At 41.9% G+C, this 22755-nt stretch overlaps 1 protein-coding gene across 1 annotated transcript in view; it reads right to left on the bottom strand.

Annotated features, from left to right (window-relative positions):
* GPR39 (G protein-coupled receptor 39) overlaps window positions 1-22636 on the bottom strand; it is a 72874-nt gene extending 50238 nt beyond the window's left edge. The window contains exon 1 of the mRNA XM_062498339.1: window positions 21772-22636. Coding sequence (XP_062354323.1) covers window positions 21772-22636 — 865 coding nt within the window. The remainder of the gene's footprint in view (window positions 1-21771) is intronic.
* Window positions 22637-22755: the final 119 nt, after the last annotated feature.

The raw sequence follows: 22755 nt of genomic DNA, 5'->3' as shown, positions 1-22755 counted from the left end.
CAATCTGCCTTCTTTTCAGCTCAGTATATTGTACTTCTCCTAGATTGATGTATACCTCAGACCAAATAGTTCTGCATGGCCTGGACTGGGGTAATTGGATTACATTTATGTGAAACCCAGACATTCTCAGGGGTGATTTTCTTTTTCAGACTGCCATTAGAGTCCCAAGGAAACCAAGTACAAAAGCCTAAACTAATCTCACATTAAACAAGTTGCTTTTTGTTTTTTTTTGATCACGTTGTGCAGGGCAGTTGACTTTTAATAGGAATTCCACATCTAAGAGATTAAAAAAATCCCCAAACTCCTACCTCCAAGGGAAGGACTTCAAAACATGAGAAATGAGGAAATCTGCATTAATGCCCACACAAGTGCTCGGGCTCACCCTGCTGTGCCCATGGGTGCTGGCAGCTGGTAAGTCACACAGTAGCAAAATCCAGGGTAATTGACTCTACTATAGCAAATAAAACACACTTACAAAGAGTCTGAAATCATTGTCACTGTGGTGTGGAAGTGTCTGAGGCACAGGGAGAAGGCACAGCTTGAAGAAGTTGACTCAGTGAGGCCACAGAGAAGCTGGGATCAGAGCCTGAGTCTCAGACCCTGAAGCCAAGGGCAAATGCATTTATGGCTGGCAAGATGTGCTGGGAAGATAAGCTGGCAAGTTACTGGCAAACTTGCTGTTCTAACTTTGCTGTGGCAGTGGAAGAGGAAAAAGCCTTCAATCTTGAATGTAAAAAACTATGAAACTTGTGTCACATTTTGAGTGAAATATTTTGGATGGCTACTGTGGCCAAGGATTCATTTGGATGTGTCTGCAAGGACACACAGGGCACAGCCCGGTGAGAAAGTGCAGCAATCACTCCTCATTCCCAGCAGAGGGGCATCCTCACAGCACCTGGGTCTGCACCCGGGGGCTGGCCCAGGACCAAGGTGATTTCTTTGAATCTGTGATTTCCAAACTGTAAATAACCATTTTCTACTGCGACAGGATTTTGTTAGCATTTCCCAAGGGAGAAGATATTCTTGCTTGAAAATACAATTCAGAAAACACTTTCAAGGCTACTCTGAAGCAGAGGGGAGAGAATTCTTTTACAGACATGAGGGGTATTAACTATTTTCCATTATCTTACTAATTGTCTCATAACATCCCAGCAGCGTTTATTTTTCTTAGTGCAATGCAACTGAATTACATCTGAATGGGGAGTAATTAAACTAGTTAGCTCTTTTTATTTTGTCTCCCTTGCAGACACAGACCTAATTTGGGTTCATCTTGAATGCTGTTGCTATAGCATGAGCTGTACTTGGAGCTGAACAACAGAGGACATGGCGTAGTAGTTTAACCTGCAGGGCAATTTGGGAAAAGAAACACAAGAAAATCCCAGATAAATGGAATCAGAAAGGCTCCTCTGATCAGATTAGTATCTTTCTCTTCAGAGCACAAGACCTTCAGCAGGGATACTATGGATTGTGTCTCAGCAATTAGCTAATTTGTAGTTTTTTGCTTGTGCTCATAGCCTAGTCCAGAAGAAGTGATGGAGCCTGCAAAGAGAGTGATCAGGAGGGCGAAATGAACCCAGAAATGGATGCAGAGATCTCACAGAAGTGCAGCAGGCTGAGAGCTGTGGCAGCTCCAACTCATCACTGTCAAACCACAGTGCTCAGGTACCTCCTGCTGTCTGTGCAGGCAGCACCAGCGACCAGGGCTCAGCCTTGGGTTCAAGTGGGCCAAGAGGTGTTGATTTAAACCAGGTCTTACAGGTCACTGCAGTGAAAGGTCACTCTACTCAGCCTGGAAGAGCCCCAAGCAGTGGAAACAGCACCATTCTTTCATCTCCATCTCACCCAGAGGCACTTTCTGGGTGGCTCCCCAGGCACCCATGGGACAAGTGAACACTCAATGACAGTGTGTGCTGGCTGAGCTGTCCCACTTGCACACACAGTGATCCTGGTGTGGCCTGGGGCACCCCCAGCACTCTCACAGGCATTTCCTTGTGAGGGCGTGACATCTTTCAGCTTGGATTTATTTCCCCTCTTGGCATCACCAAATTTGTCATTCAGTCAATGGTTGATGTCATTTTTGTGTTTGGAAAGGAAATTAGTCAGAGCTCAAGGGTAAAACAACATTGATTTCTGGTACCACACAGATACCAGAAAAATGACATTATTGTGTATTTGTAGGAGTTGTGTCACCACGGATATGCCACAGCCCTGAGAGCCCAAAATTAAACTGTGCCCTCAGTTCTTCCTTCTCTCTGCCCTAAATGGGTTTGCTATTTATGGGGTTTGAGGAACAGGGGGCACCTCAACTGTTGGTTCTGCAGATGAGAAAATGCCTTTTGGCTTTCTCTTCTTGACATACTTGAGGCTTCCTTTTATTGAGTGATGAACTATTTTGTGACCAAAATAAATAAACAACAAATTTTTTTTTTGTATAAATACCTCTTGTTTGATGAGGAAAAAAAGCCCTGAATGTCCGTTCTTAAACTAATGAGTGACCTCCCTCCCCACCCCATCCCGTCCCTTTCTGCTCCCTATAACTGCCTGGTCACCCCACACTCAGCCCCACTTCAGATAATAACAGGGAATGGAGAAACACAGGAGGGACGGCAGGATGAGAACTAAAACACTGAAGAAATGGAAGAAATACCTTCTTTTATCAGGAGATCTTCCAAAAACACACAGAGATTTATTTTTCTTTCTTTTTTTGTGTTTCAAGGACAGCCCTTGACCTCAAGCCTAGGCCTCAAATGGGAATCAAGGAGAGTTGGTTTTAAATCAATCTGTTAAAATCCCTTCCACAATAAGCTGCTCACATGGGCTATGCAAGTCACGTATAAATGGGAAGGAAAATCTAACTCTGGAAGTCATAGGAAGAAGTTTGTTGGACCGTGCATACCTTATTAAAAAAAATCAGGATGTAGAAAATAACTAGACCAGCAAATTACGTTTGGTTTAAATGCGGTGTTTCTAAATTTTCTCCAAACTGAAAAACCCCTGTTAATTTAAAACATTCTCCTTAAAACTGAGAAACCAAACAAACTCAGCCTTACATGGTAAAGATATATAGCTTGGTATCATTAGGAATATTTTCTGTAAGAAATAGAGCAATATGACAGTGAACATATCATTGACAAATTTACCTATAGATCTGTATTATGACAAGCATAAAAATCTATCTACACTACAATACAGCTCTTCATAATAGGTTTTGATAGCTGAATATATGGAAGCTGTCACAAATACAAATGGAGGGAAACCTGCTTTCCAGCTATTCTGCAACACAAATTTTTTTGTGTGTCACTGAAATAATTTCTGCTGCTTTTTAAAAGAAAAGAAAAAGATACTGGGATTGTACTCCTTTTTCCAGCTACACCATTTGAAGTTCTCATCCAATTTTTCTATAGGAAAAGCACAGAGAAACTGAGGGCAGAGTCCCTGAGTGTAAGGGCTAAGAATTTAGCAAAGTTATTGCTAGTAAACATGTTTATTTCATAGGGTGTAAAGAACTAAACTTGTTAAATATAATCCTAGTGATGGTGCCATTGGGACAGAACAACTTAAGGTAGGGGTGGGGGGGATGAAATTAAATCCTATTTACTTTTGATTTTGGGGAAGAAAGAGGAAAAGAGTTTGCTACTACTGAGCAGTGAGAAAACTGCTGTTTGCTCCATAACTGTGAAGGGCTAAAAGTAGCAATCATTTTAGAACCCTAATTGCAAGCAAGTCAAATAATAAATAAGCCTGGCTGTATTGTAAGCAAAATATATGCACACACTTTGGTGTGTGGTGCTGAGGCATGGAAGAAGAGTTTTAAAAAGAAAAATCTTCACTGGTTCTCCAAAAGAAACAGGCAGCTGGACAGCAGGATAAAATTTTGAAGTTGTAAAAGCTTTAGTTGAACTCAGAATCCTGACTTATGAAAGAAATAAAATCTTTACTGTGCTGTGGATGGGCAATTTCCCATAAAGAAAATCTCCTGTCCAGTGCTTTCTGTTAATAATACTTACTGTGTTTCAGATTATCTTCATCTGTAACCCTTTAGAAGTAATACAGCTTGATGAAGCTGGCACCTCTTTCTCTAACCAGAGAATTAAAAATTCGTCTTAGGCTGGGCTCCAAAACCAGAGTGCTAACAATATTAGTCCTTCCTTAATCACACTGTGCACACACCTCTGGTCAACAGACTTGGGGCTGTTTTCAGCTGTCCTGCCTGCTGGAGGAAGAGCATGAGCCATGAAAAACCCTGTTATGGCTGGGATGTAAGAGAGCCATAGATTTTATGCACATAATACATTCCTGGCTTATAGCATTTTATAAGCTACAAAGAGGATGTTGTCTTTGAAGCATAAAGTGGTGGACACTTGGCAATCACTTTTGGTCTTACGAGCATCCAAGGGGAAAACAACCTCTGTCAAATTGAGTTGGTTGTCAATTGGCTGATGAGAGGCACAAAATTACCCAGAAATGAGCACTTGCAGCCCAGAAAGCCCAAACTACATCCCAGGCTGCATCACACATGATCAGCAGGGCAAGGGGGGTGATCCTGCCCCTTTACTCCACTCCCATGAGACCCCACCTGTAACTCTGGAGCCCCAGCATCAGAAGGATGTGGAGTTCTTGGAGTGACTCCAGAGAGACACAGAAAAATCAAAGGATTTTGGCTTTCTTTGTAACCTGGTCTAGTGCTGGGTGTCCCTGCCCATAGAAGGCAGTTAAAAAGAGATTGTCTTTAAGATCCATTACAACCCAAAACATTCCATGAGTCTATGAAATCACAGTCTATATAATCACATTTTCCACAAATAAAATATTAAATTAAAGGCAAGGAAGATTTCAAAGAAATTTCCTGTATTATTTGTAGATACATCCCCCCCACACTGCTGTTCAGCCAGCTGGGGAAAAGGAGATTGCAGGTAGAGCAAAGAGGAAGACCAGTCTACAGAAATTGTTTAATTACTAATTTTTGGACTCAAATCAAGTGCTATGAGTAAGCTGTGTGAATTTATCCCATTTAGAGATGTCACATTTGTTCACTGCTTATTGACCTAGAGCTGGGATATTGGTGGGAGACAGAGAAAGGAGGGGAAAGGAAGGAGAGATTTCAGCTTAATTTCTTCACATAGGGGTATCATGGGTTCAGAAAACCTGCACTGCTAGCATCAGATGATGGTCTTTTCATAAATCCAAGATGTCTGTGGAACAGGCACTAAAGTGACACATCACTCACAGAAGTGGTGCTCTTGTGGAGTGAGTGATGTGTGTCTGAATTAAACTGTGTGGTTTCTTCGCTCTCTTAATTTCATCATGGTCCAAGCAATTCCTTTGCATGTGGAATTGCATATTAGAAGTTATCCAACTCAGGATATTCTATGATTCCATAAGACCTACACTCCACGTGCCATGGCAGGTTTACTGTCTTCAATGCACACCAGTGTCTGAATGTACAGTTCTATGAACAAACAAAGCTGCAGGCTGTCCCTGTGTTACTCCAAGATACAATCAGACAAAACAGACTCACCCAGGAGAGCTGCAGTCAGTCCATTTGGAAATGCAACTGCCCATCAATGACAAACCAGGGAGACTCTCTAAAGCAAATAGTTGGATTATTGCTCAGGCTCAAGATGGGGGGAAAAAAAAAAAAAAAAAAAAAAGCCTTCCAACAGCTCCATGCTCCAGTGAAAGAGAGGAAGTGATCAAAGAAAAAAAGTCCCATATCTAAAAGAGATAAAAATTAAGACTCTTCAAATGCAGATCAGGGAGAGATGAGGTTTTGCTACACTGCCAAGGGAAAAATACAAACAGGCTGCACTTCAGAGCCTCAGTGCAAGTTATCTTAAGGAGTTTTCTTCAGAGAAGCAAAGCCTTTGTCTAGTCTAATCTGCAAATACACAGAAGTTATTTTTCCTCTGAGCAGCTACAAGCTGGTGCAAATAATCCTCTTTGTCTTCCAACACCATCATCAGAGGTGGCTGACAATGAATATCTTCTAGAAGCATTTCTTGCTACTCAAATCCATCTGCCTTTGACAGCTTACTGCAGCTCATTTTCATCCAGTAACCCATCATCAACATCCTAAAAAATGCAACATATGTTGGATCTCCTGGTAATCATGAGCTCCTCAAAGATAAATAATTGTTTTTACAATGAAGGTTCTTCTTTCCATGTGCATTTTCAGGAAATTCAAAAATGAGTTGCCTAAAACTTACTACACAGTTGTCATGGTGAAGCCTCTGGTTCTCAGAAGCAGCAGGGTCACTTTTCTACTGTGAATAAACATTTCTTATCTAGTTCCAAAGTATTTGGTACATGCACTTAAAATCTAACTGCTCTGTTAATGAACGTTAGGGGAGATCAACTTTTTATGTCAAATTTCCTTCTCACCATTCTTTCCGGCTCTATGTAGATTTTGTTGATAGATTTTGACAGAGAAATTATTTGTTCTTGTCCGTACTGTGCATAGACAGCAGGCCCCTGGTCTCAGATTGGGCTCCAAAACACTGTTTTGTGATAAATAAACTATCAGTTACATCACTGAAGTACACACACTTATATAACTCAGTACCACTTCTGCTAAGTCAGGAGAGGCTGCCTGATGTCATTGTTCTCAGAAGCTGGTGGTTCTGAGTAGCACACAGGTGCTTAGAATCTTTTTTAGCATGTTATTATGGCATAAGAGGTTGCTTGCAGATTTAAAATTTATTCATGAATTGTCTGCACATCTGCAAAATGTAGAAGATTTATTTTAGCTTGTCTTTTTACAACTGGTTTGAGGATGAAATGCAACTTTGCCATAAAGTTCACCAGCTGTAGAATTTTTCTTCTGTCCCATAATAGTCCTTAGATGAGGTTCAAGTGCTTTAGCAGGGAAACTTCAGAGCAGATTCTTTTCTATTTTCCCCCAGCTTTTAAGTGGTGTATGTTCCTTCATGGGTACCTACACAGAACTTGCAAATACTAATGAGAGCATGTATGTGTTCCTGTGGGAAGGCAGACCTAATACTGAAACTCTGGTCTGATACATTTAATTTGTATTGGCTAGAGGTGTCTATGATTTAGTCACTAATCCCAAAATAGAATTTTCAGACTGAAGTGATTTTTAATCTAAAATAGTGCTACTACATCTAAAATAATAATACTGTGTTTAAGAATCTCATCCTTTCTTTTCCTTCACACAGTTTTACACACCTTTAGGGACAACTACCAAGCATGAGGAATTAAAGTGCTCCCAGCCCAAAGGAGACTCCAACTATACCTTAAATTATGGAAACATCGTGAATAACTTTTAACCAAGTTAAAGGTATTTCTGTCCAACGGCCAGCTTATTAAAGTTTAAAGAAGAGACAACAAGGAACAAGCCTGAAAAATCTCCACACCCTCACAGCTCCTGGACACCTCTGACTGCAGCCAGAGCCAGTTCACTTTTCTGCCTGCTTTTCTACACCCTGAGGACGGGTGGTTACAGAGAAAAGAAGATGCAATTTTTGCAAGGATGGACCTAGAGAGAGCAACTTAACCTTCTTGGTATTTCTAACCACACAGCCTCTACAGGCAGGTGGAGAATAAATTCTCATTAGTCCAACTTAACGGGTAAGGCTAATGCATCCAAGTCACTTTATGATGATCTGCTGGAAAATAACTGTCAGCCAAAGCACCCTGATCCACCTGCTGTCACAGTGAGGCAAAGGAGCTTCACCCATGTTAAATTTTATATGAAAAACTGTTTTGTTTTGCTCAAGCTATCAATTTCTAATTTAATTATGCTGAATATTGAATTCTACTTGTGTAAACACAAATTGTCAATACATTATTTCATGCCTAAGGATTTTAGGTCCATTCCTGTAAGACAATGCATCAGAGTTTATTGAATATCTATAGCATTGACCAATTTTTCTTCTTTGCCTGTATACCAAAAATTACTTATTGTAAAATACTTATTCTAAAACTCAGATTATGACAAAGATATGTCCCCAATGTTATTTCAAGGATACACTTAAAAAGCCCCCAAACTTTTAGTAATAAATAAGTTGCATGTTCATAGGATAGAAAGCAGAATAATTGCTCAACTGCTTTAAATAAATTGTGGCACCCAAATGCTAATCAGCTTTAGTAACCTCAAAAAAAAAAAAAAGTAAGCTGAATGTACATTCATTTATATTCATTAACTAGGCAGGTTTTCTATTTTAGGAAAGCTGAGGGGTTATCATGAGACTTTTGTTTCTATTCCTCCCATAAAACATCAGTCCTTGGATCAAAAAAGAGGATGTTTCACTTTAAACAGATTTTTTCATGCCTCAGAATTTTCTCCTCAAAACTACATTGAGCAGAAATGATCAGAACCATCAATACAATAAAATATTAGGAAAATTAAATAAAGAAGATTTGAACCCTAGGGACACTTGGCTTTCTCAGTGCTGCTTCAAGGGATAAAGAATTTGAAAATTGTGATCTAAAGATGGCAATTATTCCTGACTTGAAATGACCTCAAAAAAGAGTTCAGTAGAGTTCAGTCAGCAAGATTCTTGTCACCCAAAGTCTGAAATGCTTTTAGCCCTACTGAATTCAGTGTGAAGATCTCCAGTGAACACTGACAAGGGTGGTGTTTACCTCACTCTCCAGGCTCTTGGGGCTTTTGCTGGACAGGTCTTTTCCCAAAACGTGCCTTAAAGATTCAAGCAAACAAGCCAAAACCCCACCCTGCTGCTCAGTGAGAGCAACAGGCCCTGAGCCATGGCAAGTGAATTGGTGAGAATGGCTACTCCTAATCAGCCAGTAAATATATTTATATCCACACATCTGTGGGTGTCTATAAACACAAGCTATTTCAGCCCTCCCTGGTGTCAAAAAGTCACATTTTGTGGCCACATGAGCCCTGAGGGAAGCAGAGATGGTGTTTCTCTCAGCTGGCTGCTTCCTTTATGCTGACTCCAGGTACTGAGCCTTGCATGCCAAGGTCAGATACCACAACATGTATACACTTAAGGGAGGGTTTTAATCAGTGCAATCAGAGAGTAAAATATTCCTTCAATACAAGAGGAAAACCCAGGTCATCTTGGCTTCTCTGGAGCCATTCAAGGCAGCTGACCAACTGCTTTCTTCTGCAGGGCAGGTTGGTGGGCAGGAGAGGCAAGGAGCACACAATAAATTCACTTTCAGAGTGAGAACCCCCCCCCCCATCCCCAATGATTGCTTTGCGTTCTAAGGCAAAGAGAATGAGAAAATGAAGCATCATGAGACATCATAGAAAAATACATATTTTCCTCTTATCTTTGTGGTTCTTAATTTGGGGGGCGAAGGGGTGCTCTGTTTTGGTTGGTTCTTTTGGTTTCATTTGGTTTGGTTTTGGGGGCTTTTTGGTTATTTTTAAAGCAGCTCTTCATCAGGATGTAGCAGAGCATCCTGCTTTTGATGAAGCGCAGTGGCCAAGGGGTCAGGCTATCAGTTCCAAGTAATATAAGACAATTCAAGTGAAAAGTGACATACCTGAAAGACAGAAAATAAAATGCAGAGCTTTATTACCAAGCAGGTGAACCAGAAAATAGCATACGAAGATATACAGGCAATTCAGTAGTAAGGAGAGAAGGAGATTCACCTAAGCACTGTCATGGACAGGAGTTCCAGCCAGGGCTCAGACTACATAATGGGAAGGACTATTCCCTCAGACTGCTTGGACCAACATCAAATACCTTTACTTTTCACTGATGCCTATTAAATTGAATTAATGCAGTGGAGCTGTCTCTTACCCCAAGAGACCCGTGGCACAAGTGCCAGCTCCAAGAGCAGAGCGTTCCTGTCTGATTTCCATTCCCAGCCAGAAACACCAGTGTTTCATGGAAGGCTTGTAGGAGCCCACTCTGGCTCCTTGACACTGTCCATGCAGTGTGGGCAAGCTGCCTTCCCCCTGACATCTTCACAAATCCGGGAGCAATTCTTCACCTTGATTGTTAAAGACTAAAACCAAAACAACTGTAATCAATTACAGCCTTCAAGGCTCAGGAGGAAATTTAAAAGCGAGCTCTCAAGGTCAGGGATCCAGTGGAAATAGATCCTTGCTGACAAGAGGCAGAGTTTCCCTGAGCTGATGGCTACATCTGCAGGACAACTGCACCACGGGCATTTTCAGCATGTTGGAGCAGCAAACAGGAACACATGGAGCTGACTGGCAGCACACAGAGGGGTTAACCTTACATTCCATGACAGAACTTAGCCCAAATAAGGTCTATGATATTGAGTCTGAAGGGAAAAGAAATCAATTCTTGTTCCTGTGGGTAGGATTTCACCACTCGATTAGAGAAAGAAATGAATCTTTAAAGCATACTTACAGGAAAGGTATTTTCCATTTGCATGAAAGATGGGGATGGCTGCATCCCAAGTTAATGAAATCAAGTCTTCTGTGCCTGTTTGAGGATTTCATCTATTTGAATTATGCAAATACCAAATATAGCTTCATTGTATAAAACTTCAAAATGAGAATTTTATCCATACCTATCCATGGGGGCCAAAATTATATCCCCACTTCCCAAACTTAACATTGTTTCCTTGAAGGCCAGAAAGAGGTTATGAGTTTGTCCTACAGCATTGTGTTCCAGCTGTGACAGTCAATTTAGAGGACATTCCTGCCTGTCAGCAAATAAACATTAAGTAATTTTAAATTTCACCTCCATTTGATAAGGTTAAAGCAATTGTCTCTTGGAGATAGGGGCTGAGAGGCAGGGTTTGAACAGGAGTCATCAGGCACAGGGAGGCTGACAGCCACACGGGCTTGGAGCAGGGCACCAGGGCACAGTGCATCTAGGCAGCAAGAGGAGCAGCACACGGGGATATCTTACCCTTGATTCAGAGACCAAAACATGCAGGAAATGGCTCCTTCACCTACAGGCAGAGATCTGGATGTGCACCAAGGGGGACCTGTGTGGTGCCAGGCCACCCTTTTCTAAGTTTCCTTTTGGGAAAAGGTATTTGAAATGCATCTGAAAATGTTCAGCTTGCCCAGGCTTGCTGGACCTTGCAAGTTCAGCAGTCTCCCAAAAGAGGATACAGAGTCACATAGGCCGCACCAAGGAGCACCAAATGTGGCTTTTTCATTTGAGCCTTTTCGTTCCAAATCAACAGTCCTTGGCTTTATGGCCAGAGACATGTCTCCACTCCTGTGGCACAGGGAGCCACACCACAGACTTGGACAAATCATCACATTCTGTACCCCAGAAACTGAATGAGTTCGGTCCCACTCTCCACTTGGAAAACTGTCCCTGAACATGTCCTTCTCATGATTAGATATTTTCTCATTTCTGTCTGTACTCATTCATGGCCCCTGTAGACCTATTAGTTCTTGTGCCAATGCTCTCATTTAGATCAATGCAGAGAACATGGCAGTATTTTGTAATATCAGAGTGTTTGCACTGTAGGACAATGTTTCCTAAATTGTCAATATGTTCTTAGTAATAGAAAAGAATGCATTCAAATCTTGGCTCAGACCAGGAGACAAATAGAAAGGGGATGTTTGAATTCTGAGTTTCTATCAAAAAGCTTTTTAGAATTCAGTAGACGTGTACATGAGCAGGAGACAGGAAAAGGAAAGGGAATCAAGCCAATGGAAAGCTTCAGTCTCCATACATTAACTTTTAACAATGATTTCCCAAGGCTGCCTTCAAGTACACCAGGTAGGAAAAATTTTCTACAAAAGGGAAGAAGGGAAGCACTAAAGGCAAGAAGAGGGATACAGTCACAAACCTCCACAGGCACAGACACTGCTCCAGCTGAGAGGTGATGGCCCTTTGTGCCCACCAGACCAGCAGTTTCAGAACTTTCTGGTTTTGCACTTGTATTGCTGCTTTTTTCATTGCGGTTTTTTTTTTTGTTTTGGTTTGGTTTGGTTTGTTTTTTTTAATAGCAAATCTATAGTCAGCATGGATTTAAAGCTCTTTAAATTTGGACTTAATCAAGGGTAGTACAACTTTCAGACTCACATCCCTAAGCTGAAGAGGAAGGTGTGCAGGCTGGAGGGAACATTCTTGCTTTGCAACTCTAGGCAATTGCAGACTGCTTGACATAACCTGACTTAAGCTGGCTGGGCTCCTTGGGCAGTGTCTGAACACGCACCACAAGAGTGCGAGCCTTAACTCGCTGCACAGTGAGATCAGACTGGTTGTGCCCCAAGTCACTCTGTTTCTGAATCCCTTTTGCAAGGTTTTCAAACCAGATCTTCCTCTTTCCTTGGCACTCTGCCCCACTGTACTTACAACTCAAAGCCAGCTGTATTCTTCTGTTTGCTACATTAAACAATGCAACCACTTTTTAGCTTCTGTTAAAGATCCGTCTCCCCATTCTCTACCACCCTAGTAGCTTTTTTCCTCCAACCTCAGTACAGGTAGTCACACATTGCATTTCTTCAAAAGTTCATGTTTAAAAACAAATATATTCTAAACCATTAAACTTCAGTAGCTAAGTTACTCCTCTAGAATCATCATCCAAGATTTCAGAAGTTTGTATATGTCTGAGAATGCCAATACATGTTTTTACACCCTTTGGCAGAAGCTGATGTCACCATTACTAGCACTAAGGCTCAGGTATCTTAAACACCATCTTTTGAACACCTGTGACACAACCCATTTCACCCATTTTAGACAGGCATTTCTTTCTGTTGAGTAAACCTGTGACAGAAAGCCAGAAGGCTTTTAGCAATTTCACTGTCTGAAGGACAAGGGCAAGCACCAGCACGCTTGCTTTTGACTTCTTCTTGACTTTCACCACACAATGCTGGTTCTTATCTAATGGTTAAAACCTGGCATGTTAAAAGTTGTGTTCACAGGAAAGGCTGTTTGAATATCTGTGTGCTCTGTTGCTGATGAACTGCAATCTTTAGCTACCTTAAAAGTTTTATTCTGATTTTTGGTTCAGTCTTAGCACATCTAAGAACTCTCTTCTATAGATATCTTCAAGCATTATTAAAAAATTCAGCTGGTGAGGACCTTCCTTCTCAGTGCTTTTATGGGACAAATGTCAGCTTTAATTTCAAACTCAGGGAGCTCAAAAGTTGTCTTTATTGGAGAGAGAGACAGCTGGAGAAAGCCACAGTAATTATAACATGAGAAAGTACTAGAGCTTATCAAACAAGATATATTTTGATGTACACACAACAGAGGTAAGAAACACACAGATATGAAAACTCTTTTTTTTCTTGAAAAGGTTGCATTTTAGGGGTAGAAGGGTGTAGGGAAAAATAACCAAAATTGGAGGGAGAGCATTTCAATCCTTTTTCTTCTCTTGTCTACTCAAAATCTTTATTCGACCGTCTTAGAAAGTTCATGCTCCTGTTCCTGGCTGAAGGCAGACAGATTACATGCCTGGTTTTGCATATAAAGTTTCATATTAAAAGCAGACATTCTGGGACAGACCAAGGACTCATCTGCCCACTAATTTTTCTCTATGATGATCCCACATAGAGGTCTGCTGGAGAAGGAACAAGGAATTCTCCTTTTCTATTCACACCAAGGTCTTGGCAGCCATCAGTATCAGGACTTTCTAGAGTGGTGATTATATCTTGTTCTTGACAGCACTGCCCTTCAAGGTTACATTTGACCTCTTTAGGAGCTCAATTTTACATCTGGCACCCACAACAGCAAGTTTCACAATTTAATTTTGTGCTTTATGGTAAAAGGACTGTAATAATTGCAATTACAGCAAGCTAATAGAAGGTATACTATATACTGAATTCCAGGGATTTGGTTATGAAGGAGCAATCAAGAAAGTCTTCTAATATTTCTTCAAATCAAAATCACCTTCAGCAGCACCAGACCAGACACACCATGAAAAAAGTCTGGGCTTAAGGTGGCTGCTCATTTAGCTGTGTAAGACAATCATTACACTGAACAAAAAGCAAGCTGGCAGTAATACACGGAAGAGCAAATCAAGGTGGATTTGCAGAAATGCTGCATGACCAGGGACAAAATATTTACACTACCCTCTGAAAGATGCTGAGCTCTTTTGCAAGGTTCAGCTAGATATTGGAGCAGATGCTACCCAATCAAACATAGGAAAAGAAAGCCACTTACACTGAGGAGGGAAGGATGGCTAAGAAATGTCATTTTCTCTAATGCACCTCTGTTGTTTTTATAGTGATGATTAAAGTTTAGTCTCCTCCTAATTGTTACACATGTGCCCCTGTTTGCAGGTGGTTGTCAAGTGCTTTCTGAGTGCTCACAGAACTCTCTCTGTATGCTTCTGTAACAACATACACCTGCTGACAGATCCCCAGCTCTAACCTCATACCTCCATTTCAGCTTAAATTCCTTATTCTGGAAATTTATAAGAACAAAATATGCTGGACACTTTTAGGAGGGAATTAATGTAACAATGAGAAGCTTACACAGCCTAAGAGGAATCATGGAAAACGTAGCTCATCACAGTACCAGACCTCTCTCTCAGTTTCACCTTTCCTTATAAGTCACAATCTGTTGGAACCCTGAAGCCTGGGCATTTTGAACTTTCTGTGCTTTCTGACACTGACACTCAAAAGAACACTGCTTTTGATTTGAGGCCTTGGACAAGGTGTCCAAATTTGAGTGATGGAGTTAGAACCACTGGTGTGTAGCTGAATAGAAGTGTATAATATCACATGGTGAAGGCTTCGGAATTTGGGGTTATAGAATATAGTAATAGGTATGGGACAAGATGGTGGTTCTGGGGTACTGCCTTTTTCTTCCTTCTTGTTCCTTCTTCTTAGTTTTAGGAAGTACTTTTTTAATTGGATGGAAAGTGTCACAGTGCAGGTCACAAGTGTTTAGTCATTGGGTCAAAAGTATAAATAATATAGATGTTAGTTTTTAATTGGATAATTAGGCCTTAAAAGACCTTGTAACTAGCAAGATCCACCAACATTTTCTGACTTGTAGCTTGTTAGCTAGAAGTGCTGAAGAACTCACTGTACTATAGATAAGAATTAAAAAACAACCAAATCCAACCATGAAAAATCTATCTCTTGTACGTTCATACCCAACTCTAACTGAAAACAGAATAAAAAAGATTAGACACAAATATGTGGTGCCCCATGTGAGGAAAAACACCTGCTAGACTCAACAGGGGCTGGGGCTGGGCTTATGTCAGAGGTGGATCTTTTGATGAGTGATAGGTATGGCTGCATGGTGAAAAAATTTACTCCCTGGGAGCCTGAACGTTTCTACTGTTGCACCAGACTTTTTTTTTTCTTTTTTGTATATACTATATAGTGTCCCTAATTAGTACTCCAGATGGGAGTAACTAATAATTACTTTGATTCTCCATTAAAATTCACAGGCTTGCAAGCACTGTTAAAGATAATGCCACCAGCATCAGATAGGAAAACAAAAGATTTAATTACAGGAAATGCAGTATAATTTGAATATGAAACAACAGAGGATTAGATAATGCATTTAGCCTTCACAGGTGAAGATTCCAATAAATTATCTGTGAACTTCCCACAAATGACTCCTACCTACTGAAACTGGGGAGTTGCAAAAGCAATCTAAATTTGAGATGGCATCTTGTTCAGAAGAGAGAGCAAGAAAACAGAGAGAAACTGGGAATCTCTTGACCAAAGAATAAGGGCAGTAGACCAAAATTGATGGGACAGGGTTCCCTAAGGCAGGGCTGCCGTATTTGTCTGAGGTCCATATCCCTCAATCCATTTCATACCTGTAGTAATATCTGTGTTTCTCCACTTTGAGACAGATAAATCTTCCTGCTTTCTTATCCACTCTGAAGAAAAAGATATTTTCCAAGGCTTCTGCTTGTAAGAAAACATGTATTGAGGAGGGTTTGCCATGATACAGAGTGTATTTTTCTGAAGCTGGGTGAAACAGCCTGTCCTCAATTCCAAAGGCAGCAAGCCCCTGCCTGTTTCTTGGCTCACTTTGCCACAGTGAGGGATATTGCCTGCACTTGCCTAATTCCTTCTCTTAGCATTTACCTAGGAGCGCCAGAAGAACCAAGGGCCACTAGGTTTATTAACTACAGCTTGTAAGAGAGAAGAAAAGAGGCATTAATAATATTAAGTTTAAGGCCAACACAGGTAATGGTCCTTAATGAGGCTTACAGACTCTGGGCAGCTCTAAGTACAGGGCAGAAGTGCTTCAGGAATCCTAGCTGTGCACTTACTCTCCAGGCAGCACAGATGCTGAAGCATAAAAAATCAAAACCTGTAAGTCCCTACGGACCAGCTGAAGTCCCAGCTTCCTGGTAGGCATCAGGTGAAAGACAGAAGCTTGGCCACAGCTTTAAGGGAGAACCATTAAAGCACTCATTGTCCTCATGGGCCTCTCATGGAAAAACACCACTCAGGTGTCCCCAGAGACCCTATCTGCCAAGGCAGCATATATGGCAATTATGTAAATTACATTAGTGGTGAATCTGGTTCTCTGACTACAGTATTTGCGGGGTGATGTTGTTTTCAAAGCTGCAGACTTTTCATGCTGAAGCAATTTTTAAGTACTCTAATGCAAAGTGTAATCACACATTGATTTTTCCATTAAAACTACAAAAATCTTAAGTACCTTGGGGGTGCTGGCCTCAATTAGTCCCTATTCTTCGATTTTATTTCTCCTGGTGCTGTTTTGCCATCCCTCAGTGTAGGAGGAAAAGAAGACTGTCCACTTATGCTGAAAGTACAATCTTCTATTACATGAGTCCAGCTAGAAACAGGAGTAGATAGATTGCTTTTTGTACAATAGGGAGGAAAATTATGCTGGGCTCTCCCTATGTTCCTTTTTAAATTGCTGTGTGGGAAACCTGAACATACAGATATCTGGGTTTTGGAAGTTTGCCTGAGTCTATTTTATTGTGGGAGGTTTTTTTTTTTAACTGACAGAAGTTCCCCCACTCCTCAGACGAGATTATTTGTACACAATTGCCCTGAGAAGCCATCATGCCTCAATGCAGCCTTTCCATTGTCACCTGTTGAATAGCTGAGCTTCAGTTTTGTGCTACCAGCACTCAACAGCGCTGATTGGTTTTGCTGCTGACACTGGGTTAATGCTTTTGCAGAGAAGAGGAAGACAAATTTTACCTAACACCAGCAGGAAAATAATTTGCTTTTATCACTTTTCCAAGAAGCAGGACCTAAAAGAAAAGATTTACTAGTTACAGAGGGTGGGTGCCCCATAGAGCTGAGTGGACAGGCCCTGGTCTGTTGTTGTAAGTGTTTGGTGCTCCCTTCAGCCCCTGCCACCCATTTCAGGGCACTCAGCCTCCTCCTTCTTGTCTTGTGGAACTCAAAGCCCTGCTCAGTGAAATATATGGATGGAATTACCACACCAAACACAGAGGTTAAAATCACATCCAGCCTACACTGTGCTCATCTTCAGACATGTCTGCAGCAAAGAGCCTGAAGAAAGGCAGCTTGGTGTAATGATTAAAGAAGTGAACCAAGAGGAGTCAGTAAAGCTGAGTTTAAACAACATGGGCTGGAACTGTGTTGTGGAATTTCATAAATTAGTTTATTCTTTTCATTTTTGTTCTGTCCCTAAAATTTACCTTTTTCAGTAGGGAGAAACCCAGCCAAATTCCAGCCTGTGAAGAAGCATCTAATTTTCCTGTAACAGTAGTCCAACTATTGTCAAATTACACTATGCCTGAGTCATATCTAGATGAAAACCACACATTTTTCACAACTACTTGAAGTACTCTGAAGTAATTTGCCTCCTGAAATTTGCCAAGTGGCTTAAAAAATACACTTTTTGATTATCTTTGGAGAGGTTATTTCTACAATACCTTTAGTCTGAGCAGAGCATGGAGCTGCCAGCAGCAGTATATGGGAATAAAATGGTGCTCTATCTTAAGTTCTAAGAGATCCTTTCAAGTTCTGAGTCAAGGTTTTATCTAGATTCAGCTTATGGCTTGATACAGATGTTCATGGTGTTCACAGAGGCTTTGGTGCTGTTGAACAGCCTGGCATTGTTTTAACAACAGCCACCAAAAAAGGGGCATGGACTTGGTCATGTCTGACTTCTTCCTGCTTAGCTTTTCCAGACCTTTGCTTCCGACCATTTTCTTTGTTGTTGTTTTGGTTTTTTCTTACTTAGAGATGGGGACTCTCATTCATTCCATGGCACTCACCAGAGCCTCAGTAAAACCTCTGGCTACTCCTGCCCTGCAAAGCAGAGCACACCTGAAGCTGTCTGTACCATACCACATCACAGGAAAGCACCACTGCCACTGCCTTCAGGTTGGTACTCAGTGTATTTGACACACTTAAGCACACATAAAAATATTTTAAAACCACCACTACACTGACTTTCTTGGATGGAGGCACTGCCGTAGGTTGTTACAAATTCCCTTGCCTGCTTATTAAAAGAGCTGCAGGATATTTGCTGTCCAGGCAAAATTCATCCCACATCAGATGCTCCCAAAGCAGAAAAGCTGCAGTTCTGCAGAGGTGGGAAAGAGAGAACAGTGGGAATTTCCTGCCTCACATGTCCCAGGGGAGCTGATGGTGCTGGACTGGTACCAACAGGGCCTTCAGCTGGGCAGGTCCAGCATCAGCTCTGGCTCCTGCAGACTGCTGCAGCTACATTAGTGCTTTAATGCACCTCCACCAACACTTCCATAGCAGCCAGATTAGTCTGATATTTCTCTCTTCTGGATGAAACATCTCAGGAAGGACGGATGTTTCATCATGGACAGGAGACAGAAAAATGCTGCCCAGATGCCAGTGGAAAACACCCACCATGCCCGGCAGCCCCACAGTGGATCTCTGGAAACAGAGGAGCACTGCTCCAAAGGGCCAATTGGAAGTGTATAACACAAAGAAAGAGGATGTAGCAGAACAAATGGACTCTTATTTCAACATCTGTGTTGTGGTAGGCTTGAGGCTGCTTTATGCAAAATGATCAAGTCTTTTAGCAGAAGCTCACCCTGAGGCTGCCAAGTGAAGCATCACAGAAGCTTTAGAACTGACACCTTTTTCAGCTGGGATCATCAGAACTCACTTTGTTGTAGAGTGCAAGTTCAGGTGAGTCAGACCCAGTGTGATGACAAACCACACGGGTGTTTTTGTACAAATGTGCTTCTGGACAATGACCAGATGAAGAAGGAGCAGCTGTGGCCAGTGAGCAGGCACTGCTGGTGGTGCTTTCCCTCCAGCAGCATGTGTGGAGGCTCATCCCATACTGCTTCCCTTTCCCAGTGTTAACACTTCCTAAAGATTCTTAACTTGCTTCCAGCTATGGAAGCACTCTTTTTGTAACATTTATCATTACTGCACTAGCTGGAGCTCTCTGTTATGGAATCCTTCGTCACATGGCCTTTCTCTGTTTGCTACAACCCACTTATATTGTTTATAACAATAAAATGCACATTCTCCAAACTCGCCCTTTCTTGAGAGCTCTCTGCTGCAGTGCAGGGGCCTCAGCTCAGGGGTTGGAGCACTAACAGGACCCCAGTGGCACCTTGTGACCATTTAGGTGGTCACTGCCTTCATGGCCATAGGAGAAAGACAAGATCAAGATAGCCATAAAGAATAAACTGATTCCTGTCAGGGTGAGTCAAGCATATTAGGAGGATTTAAATACTGTTAAAAGTTTGCATTTCATAAAAGAGCCATCAGTGTTTTCAGACATATTACAGCTACCCAGTTTTTGTAGTGGTTTCTGCAGTAATCTTTCAACATTTACAATTAATTTCCATGGATTTTCTTGAGAGTCATGCAATAACATGACACTAAAAAAGCATTAGTTCCTACCCATGTCATCCTCAACTTAGCTTTTTCTCATAGTCAGATTTATGATTTTAATCTCAGTTTTATAGAACTTATCACTTTTAACAACCAGAAGAAAATGCTAAATGGTTTTTATTGCTATTAGATATACAAAGACATGATGCTATACACTGTCATTTACATTTCACATTAAAAGTGAAATATGCTGTGAATGTGCAAGTATTGGTTTTAATTTGACCCATCTGTTAAATGAAAAACAAAGAGGACTTCTAAATCACAATATTTAAATTCAGCAATTTGTAAACAATTTATATGTTCATTTCTTCTGGGTTAAAACTGCCCTAAAGCATCACTCTTATGAAATCTCCAAATTAAATTGCTTTGCATTGTTCTCAGAAATGCAAGCTGGAGTTTCTTCCTCCTCAGTTTATTAATTTATTCCCGAAGCCGAATAAATTAGCAAGACTTGTATTAAGAGTCTTGCCACTGAAATAATTTTGGGGAATTCACACAAGTATCTCCTTCCTCCAGAAAGCTGGGACTACTGTGGAAGTGTCAGATACACTGGGTGGGAAATTCCCTTGTCATAAAGGGCTGACCAGTTGCTTTGATTTACTCAGCACTTTTGCAAGCAGCATTGCATCTGCCTGTTTCATGCTAGAGTACCAGGAAGAACAATCAAGAAGGGGAGCAAAAGTCAGGGCAATTTACCTTCCCCTCTCAACCTAGCCAGGATCTGGACTTAGACTTGGCTTTAATGTGGCTGTGGTAACGTACAAGGGAAGGGAGATCCACACGTATCTAAGGATTCCCCAAGCAGCACTTCAACAGCAGATCTCTTTTTCTGCTTTGTGCAATAGGTGAGTTTAGCTCCACCCAGAAATCCAAACTGTCACTGGAGTGAGGGACAGAGAGCCCTTTTAATAAACCACAGATCGGGCCTCTGGACACCTTCTGAGAGGAGATGAATTCTACAATTCATGGCAGCTTCATGGCCTGACACAGGCCATGGCAAAAGCAGGACTAGATGAGGAAGCAGAGAATCCTCAGAAAAAAAAATTAATTAAAAGAGTGGGGAAAAAAGTAATATAAAATCTAGTGGACGTACAGTTTCAGAAATGGACAGACCCACAGATTTCAAGTCCCTCTATGCTGTATCAGTCAGAGCACGAAAAACCAACAAGAAATACTGGGTCTGCTGTGCATTCCTGCTCTAGATGCTTCATTTGTTATATCCAGCATCCTAATAAGCGACCCAACAAAACAGGAACAAACAGTAATGCAGCCAGGGCATGATTAAGGGTCTCTATAAGACTATCAACAAATGTGGAGACTGCATGGATCACTGCCCAGAAAGATTCCAAGCTGGTGAAATGACAGCTTGATTAGCTTTTTGTCTGACAAATGCAGCAAGAGAGATCAGAATCAAACATAATTTCAGGGTTACAGGCCTTCAAATAAAACCAGAGGAAAAAAAAATTCAAAGAGGGCAATCGCAATTTGTGAGATCAAATCAGCTCTCCAGTCCGGCTTCCTTAATGCTCAAATGCAACACAGCCACAACTGCTGGGGCTAAGAACTCTCCAAGGAGCATCCTGAATTAACAGGGAAATGCCTTCACAGAGAGACAAGCTTGATATCTTGCAAGACAGTCTTCCCTCCCATCAGCAGCCGGACTAAATACGTTCGCATTTGTAATTTAGTGGGAAAACATCCAAGTAGAGCTGCTTTATATCCAGGCAACTGTTGCCTATTGCTACCCCAAAAGTCAAACTGCAACATCCTGTTACCCATATAGCTGCATGTAGGCACGTAATAAAATCCAACAAAAATAGCAGACAGTAAATGGATTTTTCCTTCTTTTTCCCTCCCACCTGTTCTAATGACAAAAAGAATTGAAAACATACAGAAACATCAGGCTTCTTGAAATGTATCATCGCAACCAAAAGAATTATGCCTCATTTCATATCACTTTCAAATCCTTTGGGAGAGCTTGGTGAGATAAAAAATGGAGGTTTCTGGGCTTTCTTCCCAAGTGGAGAGGGAGTAGGGGAGGGAGGGGAGGCAGAGTAGGACATGGCTCTTACCCAGGAATAAAGTGATCTGTCTCCTGGAGCTCTTGCTGTCTGAACTTTCACTTTTCCTAAGGTACCGCTCCTGGTGCTGTCCCCCCTTCACTGCCACAGTGCCTTCCTTGTGGATCATCAGGGCTTTCATCATGCTGTGGCACATGAAGGTGACAGATCCCAGCACGACGATGTACACAGCAAAGGCACTGAAGATGCTGGCTTGAAACAGAGACCACCTGGAGGAGAGGCTGGTGCAGATGGTCATGTTGTGCTTCAGCTCAGGAATGTAGTGCCTGGGAGTAGGTTTGACACAGGAACTCATCCTTTGGTAGCCCTCGATGACCTCCAAGGGATATTCTGTGCCCATGGCAAAGAGCAGGGGCAGAGCCACTAAGACAGATGTGCCCCAGACAAAGGCAATGAGCAGCTTCACCGTGCGGGGGCCGGACACAGCCTTGAACTTGAAGGGGTGGCAGATGGCCACGTACCTCTCAAAGCTGAGCGTGGCCACGTGCAGCACCGTGGCATAGCTGCAGGCTTCAAAGAGGAAGTAGTAGAGCTTGCAGGCAACGTTGCCATTGGGGGTAGAAAAGGGGCTCCAGATGGCACTGAAGAATTCCACAGGCATGCCCAGCAGGATGACCAGCAGGTCGGAGCAGGCCAGGCTCACCATGTGGTCAGTGACCTCCTTCTGCAGGTAGCCTTTCCTCTGCAGGATCCTGGTGACTTTGATGGTGATGCTGTTGCCCAAGAGGCCAGCAACAAAGATGCAGGCATAGATTAAGGCCAAGGTGATCTTGACCCACAGAGCCACCTCAAACTCCGGGACGTGGCTGTGGTCAATAAGATGAGAACAGTCTGAAGTGGGTGTCCCTCCTGCCATGAGCAGTCCCGGGGTGGAGGAGGTGCTCTCCTGCCCTCTCCAACTTTAAAGTTCACAGCAAACAGATCCTTCCTCACTTTGCCCCTCTCCCCACGGCACACATGTCCGAGCAGTCAGGT

Source organism: Cinclus cinclus, chromosome 9 (genome assembly GCF_963662255.1).
Source record: "Cinclus cinclus chromosome 9, bCinCin1.1, whole genome shotgun sequence".
In the NCBI taxonomy this organism is placed as follows: domain Eukaryota; kingdom Metazoa; phylum Chordata; class Aves; order Passeriformes; family Cinclidae; genus Cinclus; species Cinclus cinclus.
This window is presented reverse-complemented; position numbering and strand designations above follow the sequence as displayed.